The sequence below is a fragment of the Rhagoletis pomonella genome, unplaced genomic scaffold (genome assembly GCF_013731165.1).
Source record: "Rhagoletis pomonella isolate Grant_MI unplaced genomic scaffold, Rhpom_1.0 Rhpom_scaffold_00004, whole genome shotgun sequence".
In the NCBI taxonomy this organism is placed as follows: domain Eukaryota; kingdom Metazoa; phylum Arthropoda; class Insecta; order Diptera; family Tephritidae; genus Rhagoletis; species Rhagoletis pomonella.
Window position 1 is genome coordinate 48190972 of NW_023458558.1, and position 19172 is coordinate 48210143.

The 19172-nt window shown below is 32.9% G+C and overlaps 1 protein-coding gene across 4 annotated transcripts in view; it reads left to right on the forward strand.

Annotated features, from left to right (window-relative positions):
• The first annotated feature begins 257 nt into the window (after positions 1-257).
• LOC118737681 (sodium/potassium-transporting ATPase subunit alpha) overlaps positions 258-19172 on the forward strand; it is a 105242-nt gene continuing 86327 nt past the window's right edge. For all 4 annotated transcript variants that reach the window (XM_036468371.1, XM_036468372.1, XM_036468370.1 and 1 more), the window contains exon 1: positions 258-334. In XM_036468371.1, the coding sequence (XP_036324264.1) occupies positions 311-334 (24 nt within the window). In that variant the 5' untranslated portion in view covers positions 258-310. The remainder of the gene's footprint in view (positions 335-19172) is intronic.

Consider the following 19172-nt stretch of genomic DNA (forward strand, 5'->3'; position numbering starts at 1 on the left):
AGAGCTCAGGAAGAACACATACGTTTTTGGTGTTCGCATTAGGAGAGTACAAGATGTACTGACGAAATGTATGGATCACGCTTTGGAAATGCTATTGCGATCCTCAATCCAAACGTTCAATCAATATTGCAGGCTACATTGTCAATAAATATCGCGTCACTTAGATCACGTTGATAAATACTGACCGTGTGAAGGGCCCTTACACATTAGTTGTCAAAGTTGTCGACTACATTTAGTACTAAAAAAATATCGATATTCTGTACTCGGTACTGGTATCGTTCCTTCACTAGGTATTTGTGTTTTCTGGAATATGGCGTTAAGGTCGGATTTCGAGGTGAGTTCGCGTTTTAATTATAAAATTTACTTATTAATTAAACATAAGACAAAAGTAAGTGATTTCAATTGTTAACATGTCTGTAAGCCAGTGATCTGTGTTTTAAAAGCTTCACAAATGTTTGAAACAAACGCAAAAACTTGTGTGTAAACAACCGGCCTAGAAGTGATTAACTTGCCTGCCATAGAAACTGAGTCACAATAAAATAGATTATTTGCAAGAGAACCGAGATATTATTGTGGCTGGATTAATGTTGTATGCAATTTATAAATTGTGCTGTGGTAATCAAAAATTATCAGCTAAATATATTATGTCGTTTCCGATTCGGTATATTTGATGCATGTATTGTTTGTGGCGTTTGTGTGTGGTTTCGAGTAAGCAGGTTGCTGATCTGGCCATAATTGTTGTGCTGTCTGTGCCGCTGAGCATAGATTTGCGGCGACGCCCTTATGTGTTGCTTAGATAAAACTTACGTAGTTAATTTAATTAACCAACAGAGCGGCTCTAATATGGATGCTACACCCGATCACTGTCGTGAGCCTCGAAACCAGTGATAGCTAGCAACTTAATTTGGTTTGTATGTGTTCTGGATTAGTAATGAAAAGTGGCAAAGCAGTGAAGCAACACTCGAATATTTGACAAAGGTGTTCTCCGGGAATGATTGTCGAAATAAACGATTGATTTAGGCTTGGGTGTGCATTAGGGGGAAGAGCTATTCAAGCCGAATTTTAATCGATTGTTGTATAAAGTTTTTGAACATTGAGTGTAGCTCTGCATTCCTATGATTATGCAAAGTTGTCATTCGACGAAGTCAATTTAGCACATAGTTGCACCATAGTTTCTTGCATCAAGAATGCTGGAAATTTTCCTATTTAACATCGTTTTGCAATCGATGCACATAAGGACAAAGTGACTAAATACGACGACAAAAATAGAAAAACAAAAATCTTCAAATCTGATCGCACATACCTTTCTAGTACCAAGGCATATTTAAGGTGTTCATACACAATATGTATTTGCATCTGTACATGCAACTTTTTACATATGGAAATGCCAACATATCTTGTAAAGGCAAATTAGATTTGTTTCTGTATAAAGCAGATGCACGTACATACGAAATTGTTTCTATTTTCATCTGACACACAGAAAGAATCATCTGAGTGTAGTTTATTTCGTTTTCATAGAAGGTATTTTTAAATAGTTAAATAAAGACTGTGAATCTGACAGACATACGCAATTACATATGTATTGAAAAAGTCACATTTACAGATGCAAATACATGTCGTGTAAGAACAAGATGCAAAAAAGAAGGTGATGTACGTATTGACAGCTCGCTTCCCTACTGCCTTAGCTCAACCAACCAACTTTAAAAAAATGATTGGATTTGTTTGAAACTCTTAACCGCCATTATGAATTTTGAAAGTCTGACATCAGATTCGTAATCAGCAACCCCAGAAACCCACTGGAAACGTGTTTTAATCCTTGACAATGTTTAAAACGTTCAGTATCAACGTTTTACTTTTAGTACTTTTTTTTAATTCGATCGCTATATTGGATCGGCCGTTTTGAATTTATAAAAATTGACTTCAGATTCGTAATCGGCGACCACGAAAACTCTGGAGTACCGGGTTTCGAATAAATCCAATAATTAAAAAAAAAATGGACCGCCATTTTGGATCCGCCATTTTGAATTTCGAAAAACTAGGTCCCTAATTAGCAACCCCAGAAACCCCCTGGTAACAAGTTCCAACACATGACAATGTATAAATCGTTAAGTATCAACGTTTTAATTTTACTAGTCTCTTTTCGAGAGCATATTTTCGGGCACTAGGCCCATTCTAACTGCCCAAGACAGGTATGTAATTAAGGGAATGTTCCCCAATAATACCAGAGTAGTTATATGTAAATAATTATAGTTTAAAAACTAAAACCTCGCTATTATAATTTCCATTCGTACTGTCATCAGGTATGTAACTTGAGAATAGAAATCGCTGCATCTTTTAGGCGCATCAATATTACATAGTTACATCCCGAGCTAATAAAAGGGAGGTAAAAACAAATTTTTAGCTGAAAGTCAAATTTAGTCAAGAAAATAAAAAAATTGAGAACATCAGCGTTTTTATAAAAAACCGACCAGCGCGACCTCTAAGAAACTTTTTTTCCAAATAAAAATATACGTGTCTCTTTATTTTTATCACAAATAACAATAATTTGCGGTAGCGTTTATGAATTTCCAAAAAAAAATTTTTTCTGAACCACTCTAATATATATGTATGTACAGTTGTCCACAAAATAATAGGAGTGCGATATTTTGACCAGTTTTGGCTATTTGTCTTTTGTTTATTTAATGTTTATTATTTTTTTATAAAAGCCTAGCTGGCTATACAACAAACACCATATAAATTCAGATTTTAAACTTTGTATAAAAATTATAAAAATTTTGCAATTTTTCACCCAAATTTCAAACTTTTTAATCAGAATCTTTAGAAAAAATTCTGGTATGCAGTTTTGTAGCACATTCAATTCTAGTCTGAAGAAGTGCAAGTTTCAAGCGGCTAAAAAATTCCGTTGATTTTTGAGAATTTTTTTGGTTAAAGGTGTTTCACGTTTTTTCCATACAAAGTATGTCGACAATTTTCTTTTATATGGAGGACACTGCCAGCAAAAAAATTGCCAAAAATCAACGGAATTTTTTAGCCGCTTGAAACTTGCACTTCTTCAGACTAGAATTGAATGTACTACAAAACTGCATACCAGAATTTTTTCTAAAGATTCTGATTAAAAAGTTTGAAATTTGGGTGAAAAATTGCAAAATTTTTATAATTTTTATACAAAGTTTAAAATCTGAATTTATATGGTGTTTGTTGTATAGCCAGCTAGGCTTTTATAAAAAAATAATAAACATTAAATAAACAAAAGACAAATAGCCAAAACTGGTCAAAATATCGCACTCCTATTATTTTGTGGACAACTGTATATATGTATATATATACATATATCCATAGCGTTCTCGGAAACGGCTCCAACGATTTTGCTGAAATTTTGTACACAGATAATATTTTGAATTTTTAGGTTATCTGAATAGGTAATATCTCCGAGAAGACTCGTATAAGGTTTTCACCTATTCGAAATTAGTTACAAATTAATTAGAACATCATAATATGGGTACCGAATGGAAGGTATTTAAAAGATCCCTAATTCAAAAATATTTTTAATAGGGTTGCCACCTATTTTTAATCGCATATTTAATTTTTTGTTTAGAAAAAAGGTAAAATATTACTATTCATGGGTACCAAAAGAAGGTTCTTAAACAATGCTTTCTCTATATACAAAATGTTATCCCTTGGAATAATAGTGTAAGAATGCCACATATTTTCGATTCAACGCAATTTATCTAAAACATCGCAATATGGAAATCAAATGAAAGCTGTTGTTGAGAACTATGGTCAAAAAATATTTTCTATCAGGATTGCCACGCTTCTATGTAATACACATTTTTATTTTATTATAAGCATAAAATGTCTGGCCACTTACTTCGAACAATGAAGCAGTGTTGCCTACTCAGTATTTCGTCAACTTTATACTACTATTCAGCAAAATCCCTCTCAAAATGAGAAAAGAGGTCACACGGTTTTTCTAAGGCAGTCAACATGGCGGATTTAGAGCGAGAAGTTGTCTATGTACATCACCTTTTAATAAGGTAGAAGTGACAACTAGTTCGAACTCTTTTGTAGCTAGTTATAATGTCAAAAAACTGTAAACAAACAAATTAACCCTTTGCGGTGCGAGTGCTATGTTTGCTACAAATCAGCATCAATTGAAACGCATCAGGGTGAAATTATACCAGGTGTAGTAATAAGAGCGAGATGAAGATTTGACACTATCTTATTTGAAAATTTGCCTTTAAAAATGTGGATAAGAAAGCCGAATGTCAGGAAAATAAAGCGAGAAAGCGTTTTATTACTTCACCTGTTGACATTTTCTCCATGGAAATGCATCAGCATAAATACATACACATGTATGTACGTATACTAATTTTAAGAATTACTTCAATAGTTCTTCAAAGAATTATATATTATATCTTATATGCACATATACATATGGACAGAAAATAATGCTTTATAAAGGAAACCACGTAATTAAATGAAAGAAATGCTTTATGGAACTGTTTTAACCATTTTTTTGTTTTTTTGGTAGAAGTGACAACTAGTTTGAACTATTTTGTAGCTAGTTATAATAGGTTTGTTCGTAGAAAATCCAGCAAGAATTATCCAACACTCAAAATATCAGAGAGTAAGAAAAAATTCTCTCTCATGTTGAGAAACTTGCAAATTTCTGCACGAACGCAAATTCGCAGGAATTTGCAAGTTTCCCTGCCACCTGGTGTCCACGGTTGCATTTCAAACATAAGAAATGTTTATAGAATTTTTAAAATTCTTTCGGATGGGCAAAAACAGGATATATGTACATGTATGTTTCTTGTTGTTCTGACTTTCTTTAACACACATTTCAATTTCTACATCGTACTAGCTGTCGGGTTTCTTAAATCGACTCCGGTTGCAATTGCATTCCGATTGCGAATACAATTTTTTTTCAGCCGAGTTAAGTTCAAACCATTGGAATTAACTAAATTAATTATATCAACAATTATTTACCTCCTTTTTTCATAAAAAAAATCGCTCGTGTTTATAAATTTTAAAATTTAACGAACTAATTTATTTAAATTATTGTAGACAAAAATGCAACTATGCGCCACAACCACATGTTTTTCGTGTTTGCAAATTATTGCTGGCAAAATTTTTTCCAGCAAGAATTTGCAACTTCTCTCCAAGAGAACTGTCACTTTGCTCTCATAATTTTTGAGAGTTGGATAATTTTTTGGTCTGCACGAACGCGATTTGGGCAAAAATCGTGATAATTCGTACGATTTCGTACAATTTTTTTGCTCGACGAACAATGTCATTATTTTAAAAAATTTGACGTACGTCAAAGATCATGTAGAAGTGGGAACTTGTATGCCTGGCCATTCATAGCTCGGTTATGCAGACATATAGCTTGAGAAATAATAGGTTTGTTCCACAAGCTACTTGAAGTCACTTCGAGTTACACATACGTATTCCACAAGTAAGTTTTAGAGTTTATTTGATATATGTAGGTACGCTCACAGTTTGAACTTTGCTCGAGTTTTTCTACAAGTAGCTTGTGGAAAAACCGTAACAGGCCAACGTAATATTACTGGCGTTAGTTTTTCTTGGCCTGTTTAGGTTGGCCTGTAATATGTTTGAAGACACATTTATCAAATTTGATAGATCTGACTTTTGACCAGTTTTATTACACAAATACTCCCTATGTGCGGCGCCTTGGTAACACGACCCAACGTCGCATCTTTACAGGCAAAAAATATTGGCAACAATTTGTCATTTTCCTTGCCAGACATTCGTTTTATCAGTGCTCGTGCACAACATTCGCAAAAGCTCCGCATTGCGATAAGCAAATGCGAATTTTCAAATTAAAGCGAAAGCTCAGCGGTTGCGAATGCGTAGTCCAAATATAATACAATGTGCGACGGCAACTCTGGCTTTAACGAACTTTTCAGCTTTTGCTCAAAGCGTGAGAGCGACTTCTTCAGACCGACGACTTTCAATGTTTGGCTTTTGGCCAACTTTTATTGTTGGCTTGTGTATCTGTAAATGCATATGTATTATTGGAATAGTTTCTAGTGTGGAATTATATAACTTGAAGTGTACACTGGAAAGCTTGGTATCACACTTTTATGATACCCCACTCGTGTGTACACTCGATTGGAAAAACGACTTCCAGTCATTTACCACCCTTCGAATTTTCGGTGTTCTTACGCGTGCTCACCCTTTTTTCCATGCCGGAATCGGTGTCATTAGGACGTGTCGTGCTTCACGAATTATTGACTATGACTAGTAACCATACATATGTATGCGTTTCGCTTTTATGGCTACCTATTGGCTTTCTATGCATTTTTAACCATTCCTAATCAGTTTTTTTTTTTAATTCCTTACTGCTGTTGCACATCAAAGTTGTTAATTTTTCATTTTTAAATCGGCAATCTTCCTTCGCTACAATTCCATGATTTACTCAACTGTGCCGGTCGACGGGTGCAATTATGACAGGCTAATTAATGATTTTTTCAACCTTGAAATGATTTTTGTGTCTCTGCCATTTAACCGTGAAATTTATTAGAATCACAGTGCTAATGTGCCACAAAAATCGACAAACAAATATTGGCATTGCCCAACTGAATATTCATTAGTTCGGGTACTTGAAGTAGGTGAATAAAGATACATACAAAAATATATGTATACATACCCATATGTATATATATATATGTGTACATTCATATGTAGCACAGAAGATAATTTGACCATCAATCCAGTCGCACATAATTGTGGCACAAAAATTGCATTGACTTTGATGATGCAATTTCCTTTGGCGTCGACGTTGACGTTGACTTTGCCTTTAGAGGCGTATAAACTATATATGTACATACATATGAATGTATGAACGTTATTTCACTATTGTAAAGTGTAACAAAGGTAAAGCTTTGCAACGCTGAGAAACTAGCAGCTACATTTGTACTACATATATACAATGTATACATATCTATGTATTATCTATCGTTATTGTTACATGCGGTTACAATTGACCTTCAAATAAAAACCAAGTTAAAAATACAATAAATATTGGCATTTCCTGCGTTAGGCCCTGTCTCCACAGGAAAACACTGATGTCGTAATAACCATGCCACAAAATATATTTCCAATGGATACCGCCTATTTCTCATGGACTGCAATATATGTATGTCAGCGCAGATTGCTTGACATCTATTGCAGGTAATTTGATAGTTTGACAGCCATATTTTCATTTGAACGAAAGCGTGCTGGTGGTAACATCGATGAAATTTTGATTTTTTTTTAATCAAAATAAGGATCTGTTTGTTCCCTATTGGATTATTTATGATTACGTTTTAGAAAATTATTCAGCAAGTTTCTTTAAGTTTTAAATGTCTTTAAACACCAAAATCGAGAGAATGTTGCCTGGTGGTATCATGCGGCAAATGCTTATTTGAAGACTCGTCAAAATGACAGTTAGTAGGCCATCGGTGTTTGCCTGTGGAGTTTATTTATTTATTTATTTTTTACAGTCTGTTAGACTTATATTGCAACAAAGATTTAACATTCTTATAATTAGATTTTAGATTTAAAATGTAAATATTAAATATTAAATACAAAATACAAAATGCTTACAGAAATTTTTAAATAACATTATTTCTTTATCACTGCAATTATTTTATGTCAATATAAACGCATGCAATTTCCTGGAAGTTATGTAGACGGTTGGAAAGGCCGAGTTTCCAATCCGCGCTATTCTTTTTGGGTTCCTCCATTTATTGATATCGCCTGGGTGGTCAGAAAGGCCGAGTTTCCGATCCACCCAGTCGCGCTTTCGTGACGGTTGACGGTTGGAAAGGCCTAGTTTCCAATCCGCTCGTTTATTGTTTATTATCTAAGGGTCTAGGTAGTCGGAAAGGCCGAGTTTCCGATCCGCCTAGTCTCGATATCTTGGTGGTTGGAAAGGCCTAGTTTCCAATCCACGCTATTGTTGATACATCACTATCTTGTAGGCTGCGTTCTACAATAGTCAAATAGCAGCCGCTTGAAAAGAGTGATAGTATCACAATTTTTTATAGCCTCTGGTAATTCATTGAAGCACTTTAAGCCTTTATAGAAAATATTTTTTTTGTCCACTTCTGTTCTATACTTCGGGAGTCTGAAGCTGTTATTCTCTCTCAACAAATATGTATGCGTCTCATTTATATATCGGAGATTATCGCTAAGATAATCCGGCAGGTTGCCCTTCTTAATATTGTACACAAATTTCATAGCGTGGTAAAAAACTTGTTGCTTCACGCTTAACCAATTCAAGGTTTCAAGCATACATCTTGTTGGTGTGTCATACGGTTTGTTGAGGATGAATCTCATCGCTCGGTTTTGCATTTTTTGCAGCTTATCTACATGGGAGTCCCCCGCTAGGAAGAAAATCGTGGGGCAGTATATAAAGTGCGGTTCTACTATTGACCTGTACACCAACGTTTTATATCTTCTTCCCAAGTACTTACACGATCTCTTTATAAGGCCAATTTTTTTAGCAATCTTGTTGACTGTATACTCAACGTGCTCATCAAACTTTAGTTTGTTGTCTATGTATATTCCTAGGTACTTGACAATTTTCACCTCTTCGATATTTTCATCTTTGATTTTTAATTCACGGCTTATGGAGTCAGCATTTTCCGCTCTGGAAAATACCATAAAGTTAGTCTTTTTCACATTCAGTTTGAGTTTATTTGAACACAGCCATTGATACAAAGAATTAAGATCTTCTTGCATTTTGACAATCGCATTTGGTAGTTCCCTATCACTGATCGTTAACAAGGCATCATCCGCAAAGAGTTTTATTTTACAATGTTTGAGAGAACTTTTAATATCGTTTATATATATATTAAAGAGTAGGGGTGCCAAAACTGAGCCCTGTGGTAATCCGATGTCTACGGCTATCTTACTAGACCTCTTTGAATTAACTATTGTTTGTTGCCTACGATTACACAGAAAGCTTCTAAACCAGTCAAGCTCAGTGTTTTTTATACCAATGTATTTTAGTTTATCCAACATTCGGACCCTATCAACGGTTTCAAATGCTCTTTTAAGATCAATAAACACTGCCACTACATTAAGGTGTCTGTTCAGATCTTCTTTCCATTGAGAAAGCACCAGATTCACCGCAGTCTCACAGGAATGTTTAGCTCTGAATCCAGATTGTTCTTTATATGGAGTTCTAAGCTTATGGACGTTCAATGCGGAGATACATTTTTCATCATAAAAACAATAGTAGGCTTTGGATCAGAACATTTTTACAAGTCAGTTTACTTAAACTAAGTTTAAACTTGCACTGAAAAACTGGCCCTAAGGAAATTTTAGGTTTCTAGAGAAGTCCAGTGGTTGTCAAAATACGAGTAAAAAATGTTTGGACGTTCCCTTTCGGGCGTTCCAACTTTTAACAGTGAATAAAAATGACAGTATTTCTTAAAGAATTACGTTTTTAAATTCGACAATTTTTTTTTGTATGAAAAAAAAAAATGCGTCATGAAGTCAGAAAGAAAATTAATTTAATGGGCTATTAAACTGCTTACTCAAAAAAAAGTTGAAAATCTAGCTGAAACTTTGCAGATTTTTCATAATTTTGCACAAAGTTTGAAATCTGGATTTATGTGGTGTTTGTTATATAATGAGCTAGACTTTTATGGAAAAATAATAAAGAGTAAATAAACAAACTAAAAATAGCCAAAATTTATTAAAATGTTGCTGGCTTAATTGGTTGATCACAAATGTATATAAAAAAATATTTTTTATAAATTTTCAAATAAATGCTTTAAAATAAACTTTCCTGAAAAATACAGGTTTCCGAATTTAACCAAGCGAGAATTTTGGAAAATTTGCCAATAAAGAACAAACCAAGGTTGTGTACAACAAACACATTATTTAGACATTCAGAACACCGCTGCGAAAATCTCAGATGCTCTGGTAACACCACCTTGTATGAACTCGTCGTGGAACTAACAAAATCCCTAAAAGTACTACATATATGCTACACACATACGTATATTTGATTTGAATTTTAAAATTTTCGAAGCTTTCGAAAGGGTAAAAATAATTGGACTAAAATTGCTTCTTTCAACATTTCGCATGTTCAATATCATCTCAAGTTTCAAGTGAACGTGGGTTACTGTTCCACATTTTGAGATAAAGTTAATTTACCTATTGGAGAGAAAAACTGTATTTTCAACGTCTGTGAATCATCAAAACTAAAAGTGCTACGTTCCGAATGCATTCCGTAAAAATAACGAACTTTTTTAAACCAACAGTGACAGTCGAAAATTCACTTGGCGAGTATCAACAAACGAAAAAATTAAAACGCTCCGACGCTCAGGACTGCAGCGCACCTGATTTTAGAGCAGGGCACCTAGTCCCACGGTTCCCAGTATATAGTGATGAGATATATACAAATCCTTTTGCGTTTGCGTTTTGGTCTCTTTATGTTAAAAAAAATTTGACCGCCATTGTTTTCAAGATGCGGGTAATTTCTCAACCCTCTGCGTCCAGAAAATCAAATTTTACATTCCCTGCGACTTAATTTACATATTTAGGGTATTCACAGTTTACTTTTAAAGTTAAAAGGTGGTAACTTTAACAAGATAACACACTCGAGGGGTAAGCATCCCTTCACACATGTGTTTCAAATTGTCAATAAAACCAATATAGTCAGTTATATATTTAAAAATCTTTCAAATTACGCCCATCTTATGTTTTTCTGCTTCACTTTCCATTTTTTCTTAGCGCGAATAATTAGCTGATCAGAGATGCCAGTTTAACACAAAACAAAAACATGAGACAAAGTCGAGTAATTTTGCCCAAAAATTGTATCCCTAATTAGTGTGGGAACCAACAGCAAACAAAGTTACCACATGATAAAATGTTTTAAAGTTACCAGGTGGCAAAATTAACACAGTAAATAATATAGGACTGTGAGTACCCTAATTAACGTTCTTGCAGGTTCCACCTATTGATGTGTAAAATTTTTCTCGCGGTAAACTAACCCATAACGAGAATTGTGAACCCCTTGAAAATCCGTAGGCACTGGTTGCTACTTATAAATTTCCGCCTTCGACCAAACGTAATTTGAAATTTCAACTATCTTGTGTTAAAATATGTCAAAGGTAATTTTCTACATTTCAAATTTAAATGACATGCTAATATTTAAATTAATATTAGCGCTATTCATCTAAACCGATAACTTTATCAAGTAGTTATTCTTATAAATTTAAGAGATTTGTTAGAGGAACACCCCATACCATCTTTTCATCTACATTTGCGACAGAGTTGCCTTGGCTTTAGTTTACGAAGATTATTCAGTGCAGTGTCCTCTATATAAAATAAAATTGTCGAACATACTTTGTATGGAAGAAACGTGAAACATCTTCAACCAAACAATTTCTCAGAAATAAACGGGATTTTTTATCAAGTTAAAGCTTGCGTTTCGTTATAAGTACTAGAATTAGATAGGATACTAACTGCATACAAAAATTTTTCTCATTAAAACAATTGAAATTTTGGTGAAAATTTGCAGAATTTTTATGTTTTTTTACAAAGTTTGAAATGTAAATTTATATGGTGTTTACTGTAGAACCAACTAGACTTTTATACAAAAATTAAATAAACAAAAGACAAATGGCCAAAACTGGTAAAAATTTTGCTGTCCTATTATTTTGTGCACAACTGTATGTAAGCACTAGAATTTATTTAAAAAATTAAAAATATAGGAATATTTGGTGCAATTGATTATATGGACGTTGCACATTTAAATGTTCTTACATTCGGTTATCCTTCAATTTCGAGTAAATTTGTAGGCAATTATATGTGATTTATATGCAATTAGAGGGAGAGTAACCAAACTAGCTTTCATATGAAAAAATTTGGTAATTAAAGCAAACGTTACCGCACTTCTTAGCACATACAATTTTAGTACAATAAAGTGCTAATTTCAAGTGGCTGCAAAAGACCGTTAATTTTTGGCAATTGTAAAATTTTAGTCCCTTTAGGCAAGTTATGAATTAATTAAATTCCTTCGCTATCCTAAAAATGGGAGCCTTGATCTTCACGCCGACTTTTATTCTTTGCATTTATTTGCTGTCCTGCATTTTATCCACTGCATAAAATCTATATAACTCTCCAACCGTCGCTGCTTGTTGACTGGTGTAAGCATTCGCGGTAGCAAATCCGTACAAATTTTTTTTCGCGTGCAAATAGTCATGCGAAATCTCTCTAATTAACTCTTTGCTGATCTATAGTTTATAAAGGGTAGTCCATATAGTGTATTTTTTTACAAATTCTAAAAATAAAAAATTCACAAAAATAAATTATTTTCGGTAGAACGGTATGTTTCTTGCTCTATCTCACGAATGGCTGGCTCGATATTCGCCTGAATCGTTAAGAGACTGTTCGCATCAATGCTTTGGGACCAAGGGTTTTCTTTCATCGCTCCGCTTTGGCATTTCATTTCGCTCCGAGCTCCGCTTCCGTTTTTAATTAAACGCCTTCTTAAGCTCTTTTCAAGGGTGATGGTTCGTTAAAGTTATATTTATGAACCAAATATAAAAGCAAGCATAAATAAGTTGTTACATATTTACAGGGGACATATTTTTTTATTTTTTTTTTTAATTTTATGTGGACTTTTACGTTCTTTGTATAAAGATTTAGTCCGAGAATACACGAGAATATTTTTCTGGAACATTTTAACCCTCTAGCAGCATCGCAAATACAGTTTTTTCAGAATAAAAAAGTGCTCAAAACGACCCTTTCGTAAAAGATCTACAAATTTTCCAAACAACATATGGGTATTTCCAAACTGGCGTTACGTGACACTCGTACGACAAAACACATCTTAGTTCACCTATGAATGATGTTCGTTCATCCTACCTTTCTCTTTCATCCTTTGAATGAGTTTATTGGCAAAGAAATAAAAAGGGTGATAAAATACTTTTCCAATGATACCTCACAAATCTAAATCGGTTCAGTTATTCAAGTTTTTCTTATACCAATCTTTGAAAAATGTTAAAAAAAACAGCATCAAAAATCTCTTTACGATTCCGTTCAAATTTTAATTTTTAATTTTTTTAAATATTGTTATGTAAAATTTTTAAGCTTAAACCGTTTTGTCATTTGAGGTGATTTTTTCAAAAAAAAAAAACATATTTGAGAAACTATTTTTATTCCATTTTTGGAGGTATTTTCAAATCGGTCCAGCTCCATTAAATCTTAGTATTTTTCCGAAATATTTTGGTGGACGTCTTAAAGTATAGTAGATTTTATAATTCCAATGGGAAATCAGTACCGATTTTTTATTTTTTATTTTTGTATGGGGAGTGATGAAGTTTAATTTACACACCTATGTACGAAATAATGGCAGTGCGACATTTTGACCAGTTTTGACTATTCTTGTTTACATTGAATAATTTTTATTAATTTTATATAGTGGGCTTTATTAACTGACTTCACAAAAAGAAAAGGTTATCAATTCGACGGAATATTTTTTTATATTTTTTTTAATGTATATTACCGCATAACTTTGGGCCACGCTAACCGATTTCTGTAATTCAAATTTTTTTTAAACGATCATTGGATCATGAATAAATTAACGATACTCTTAAAATTTTATATGAGAATTGAAGTCGATTTTGGTTTTTGCTTAAAAATTATCTGTTTTAATTTTTAAGTGATTTTAATTTTCACTTTTCGAGTCTATCAATAATTTTGTTTTTTGCTTAAAAATTATCTGTTTTAATTTTTAAATTATTTTAATTTTCACTTTTCTATCAATAATATATGATTGTTTGTTATATACTGGCTAAATTTATATAATTTATGATTGTGCCAAAAGTGCCCTTGTGAGAAAAATGGCACTATTGTGCCTACTTTTCCATCACTGCTATCTACTTTGCCCAAGTTGCTTCTCTGAGAATGGATACTTTTTTTATTGTTTTTATTTTGAATGTGTAATATGTAAGCAGCCGAGGCTCGCCTTCACCAAAGATCGTTTCTTATCAAAGTCCGCAGAAGCACCCACTCATGGCGCCAAATTATTGACAGAAAGAGATTTAATTGCCTACACAATTTGATGCCGTCGGTCAAGCTTGGGCCTATTCATGCTTGTAAATAGGAAAATAAATCAACCGCCAACTCATTCATATTAAAACCGGAAAATACTGGACATTTTTTAAAGCAATTTTCAGAATGTAATGCTAGCAGCCGCCATCCATCCCATTACGGGCAGTGATGACTAGATTTGGTTTAGATTGAGATACCGTTCATTGATTCGGCGTTTGGTGTTTTTCTTTATTTTGAAATCTAGTTGCTTCGACATCCCTCCTGTTCATTTTATTTACGAGCCTCTAATGAAATTATAAGTCAATAAAATCCTAATCAAATGACAATGAATTAGCCATCCATTCTGTGTGTGTTCTCTCGCTAGCACAATCGTTGTCGTATATAGCTTTTTGATGTGTAGATAAAATTGTGCAAAAAGCAGATTTATTCAATTGGAATTGAAAGCGCGAATGAGCGATTGACGATTAACGCTAAGTGGGGCGATTGTGCGATGAAACGGGGGGGTTGAGCGTCGAGCGAGAGGTAATTGTGACGGGGCAAAAGGGGAGAATGTGTAGTCAAGTGCAAAATGTAAATGCGGATAAAAGTTGACACTATTTCGATGGAAAAATGCACTTGTTTGTTCTGTGAACTTCTCTTTCACCGCATGCACAAGTGTATCTACATACATACTTGGTGCTTTTAGAGCTTTTGCGCGACGTTGGAAATTTTTAGTGCTCGGCTGGAATTTATGATGAATAGACTGCGGATAGTTATGAGGAAAATGAAACTAAAAACTATGTTCCCCATAACTAAAAAAACAAAATGCATACAAGTTTATTTATTTTGCTTAAAGTTAAGTGGTACCTATTTCTAGGCTTCGTTTTGTGCATAAAAAAAACGCAGCGTAATGTTGAAATTTTAAATATAAGTACATACATACATATATGCGTATTGGGCCTTACCCCTCTATTCTAACAGTCACAAAATTTGGCTCATCACTGCTGTGATTTCTAGCGCGCCGCAAAATGTGCCACAAAAATTCGATTTCAAGTGCTAGAAAACCACACAAAAACTTAAAACTTTGTGTTGTAGCGACATCCTTGTTTGCAGCGGCATCTTTGAGGCGAGTAGAAATCGTAGCAGTGATGAGCTAAGGTGTGTGACTCTGTTAAAATACAGGTGTTAATTTTTTGTAAAGAAAATTTGCTTGAAAATTTAAAATAAATATGTTGCGCCATAATTTCTTGGCTTATATCTATACATACATATATATTAGACTGCATCACTCCCCATACAGAAAAAACCGGTACTGTTTTTCAATAGGAATTATAAAATCTATTATATTTTAAGCCGCCAACCAAAATATTTCGGAAAAATACTAAGATTTAAGTGAGCTGGACCGATTTGAAAATACCTCCAAAAATTGAGTTTTTTATGAATCAAAATAGTTTCTTAAAGATTGGTTTTGAAAAAATCTCCTCAAATGACAAAACGGGTTAAGCTTAAAAGATTTACATAGAAATATTAAAAAAAAAAAAATTGAACGGAATCGTAATGATGAGATTTCTGATGCAGTTTTTTAACTTTTTTGAAAGATTGGTATAAGAAAAACTTGAATAACTGAACCTAAACTCTTCCAATTTAGACTTGTGAGGTATCACTGGAAAGGTATTTTTTCACTCTTTTTATTTCTTTGCCAATAAACTCATTCAAAGGATGAAAGAGAAGGGTGAAAGGTAGGATGAACGAACATCATTAAAAGTTGAATTAAGATGTGTTGGTATTTGAAAAAAAAAACATGGGAACGAATGACTTTTTTGCACATAAATAAAATCGTAAAAATCGAAAAAATTAACATCTCTAGTATGTACATTAGGGTGGTCCAAAATAAGTAAAGTCGGAATTTTTATGCTCCCCCCCCCCCTAGGATTGTTCTATATCGACAAAAAGTATACCCCTATTTTGAAATAAAAAGATATTTAGAGGTCGCTCAAACTTGTCCATGTATTTTGTGTGGGGAAAAAAGAAGTTTTCGTGGAAATGGTATGGAATTCTTCAAAATCCATAATTGGAATTCTCGAAAATCAATATTTTTTTTGTATAAGTTACGAGTTCATACCTGCAAAAATTTTTAAAAATTCAGAATAAAAAATTGAAAATTTGTTGAATTTTCCTAAATTGTGTGTAAAAGTTTGAGACAGTGGTTTACACGGGTTTGGTTAAAGCTTAGACGATATCCTTATAAAAAAATAACAAAAAAATTTAGCTGGAAAAATATTACGAACATTTAAAAAAAAAACAACACGTGGTCGTTTGTTTGAGTCACTGTATGTATGTTCATAAAAACATACATACATCGTCAATAATGAACTAAAGAATGAAACAAATTCTTTTTATTTATTGCTGGCTCAGTAGTTAGTTTACTTAGTTCTCATAGCTGTGCTATTGTTGTTAGCGATTGTGTGGCATGTTGTCAAAACTGCTTTACACTCGAATTATAATTGGTTTAAGTGTTGGCTTTTGTTGTTGTCGCACATGCGTACCTACTCGTATTTCTCTTTAACTTTTTCCATAATTGCTATTAACTCGTAAAATTGCACAATAAATCTATGGGAGGATGATCTACTTGCATAATAAGTTGCGATTGTCTGTTCTGCCGTGTATAAACCATACATAGTAAATACATACATACATACATACATACAGTCGGCGTCAAAATAATGAATACCTTGAATTCCTTACCAAATTTTTCTTATCAGATAAATTTTTTAATTTCATATACTATAGAACTCGGGGGAAAATTCAAGAAATACCAAGAAATTTGCATCGAAAGTATCAACTTTTCAATTCGATTTCTCGAAACTCATCGGTAATTTTTAGAGACTTAAAACTGGCATCTTATTATATTAAAATTTAAAGGGCTAGAAAACTGCTTATTCAGAATATTTCTGGGAAATGACTGAAATATGTTTTTATGAAAAGTAAGAAAAATTTGGTATGGAAGATTTAATAAATCGTCAAAACGTCAGGGTATTGATATTTTTGATGGTAACTGTATGTAAATATGTATGTATACAGATAAGCGTGCGAATATCATGAAATAAATAATTGTCCGACAAATGCTTTTAGTATATTGAATCCATAAACGGAACTTTAATATCAGCCTATTAGTATCAGTACTGATTTTTGTTGTTTAATCTTGCTCGTCATAAAAGTAACCATCACATCTTTGCATTGTTGGGATAGTTTAAGTTTTGGGTTACAAAATTTTGTTTGATACTAAGTCAGGACTAGCATGCCAAATTTTTATCAAGGAAAACTGAATTTATTTTATTGTAAACAGTGTTGCTTCGCTCTTAGTTCTTGAAGCGTCTGCAATAGATTTTAAAAATGTGTGCACTGACGAGTCATGTGTAAAATAATAGGTAGACGATATTTTGACCAGTTTTAGCTATTTTTCTTTTGCTGGTTTAATGTTTATTATTTTCTTATAAAGATACAGTTCATTAGCTAAGATGAAACATATACGTAAGTCGAAACTTCAAACTTTGTAGAAAAATTAGAAAAAGTAAAAAAAAATGTTCAAAAGCAAAAAAAAATTTTTAAGCAATTTTAGAAAAATTCTAAGTCTGCAATTTTATAGCCCATTTAATTCTAGCTTAATAAAGTGCAAGTACCAAGTTGCTAATAACTAACGTTGATTTTTGATATTTTTTTTTGACGACGGTGTTATTATATTCCTTAATTTTTTTTTAATTTTTTTCTTCGGAGATATGATCTGTCAAAGTTTGGATTTTTTCGTGATTCTGACTAATCATGTACTTCTTCAAATCGTTATATCTCGGGTTCTTCTCATTGTAGAGACTTAATCTTAACGCCGTTTTAAAGCTAAATAAACGGACTTAGCATTTCTACATATAAGATGGTCATGATTGTCCTAAATCTAACTTAGCTATTAACAGTTGAACTTTTTGAAGTTGGTTTGCATAGTGAAGACCACTAAATTAGTGATTAAAAAAAAAGAAGAAAAAATTAAAAAAAATTTCCTCGAATGATATAATTTTTCTTACGAAATCCGTCGTACTTAAAAAATAATGGCTCGTATATATGAAAGAAATCAATGCGAATTCTCAGCTACTTGAAACTTGCCCTTTATTAAACTATGATGGGCTTTAAAACTGCATACATACAACCTAAAATTTACCTAAAAATTCTTCTTCTAGCTTTTATCATTACTAAGCCCTCCAATATGGACCACACTGGAATATCCGTTTCATTGTCCCACCGTGACTGGAGAGTTTAGGATTTTTTTTTATAATAAAGCAATGATTTTTTTATGGGTTTTGCTTTTTTAGTATTGTTGGTTCTTTTCTGTATAATAAAATATCTAACTCAGATAGAAATGATAATTAAATTCACAGACTTTCCGTGAAATATGTATATCTGCTCTAAAAAGCAGTGTTTTTGACAGAAGAAACAACTCCGAATTGTCCTATATAAAATTAAGTTAGAATTTGTTTCGTATTTGGTAATAATTCATATGTTAGTGAACTTGTGGATGTAGTTTTATGGAAATGTAGGGTTTTCGTGTTCTGTATACCTAACTTTGAAAAAGAAAGAACTTTTTGCAGTACAAATGGTCCGTCCACTCGTGATGATAGAATGCCCCATATGATAAAAAAAAGCTTATAAAAACTATTGATCTCTCTGTACATACACATGTATAATTTTGAATATTCCAAAGAGGAATTAAATTTTTGTTGTTGTTAATGTTTGTGCATAAAATATAAGCTGTGAATATAAATAAATATATGTATATTTAATAATATTTGACTGTTTGTCGTGAATGACTCGCACGTTGTACCTACAGCAGATACAGATACATATTAAATTAAATAAACATTTATTGCTGTCGTTATTATTGTGTCGTTAATATTGTGATTTAAGACGCTACAACATCATAAAAATAGCAAAAAAAAAATCGCACTTTATGTAGCAATGATCGAGTACACATCACTATTAGCATAAACAATTTCTGCTTTTGTGTGAGTACTACAATAGATCGACGTCAGCAATTTGTTGTATCCCGCTGCTCCACCCTGTACCAT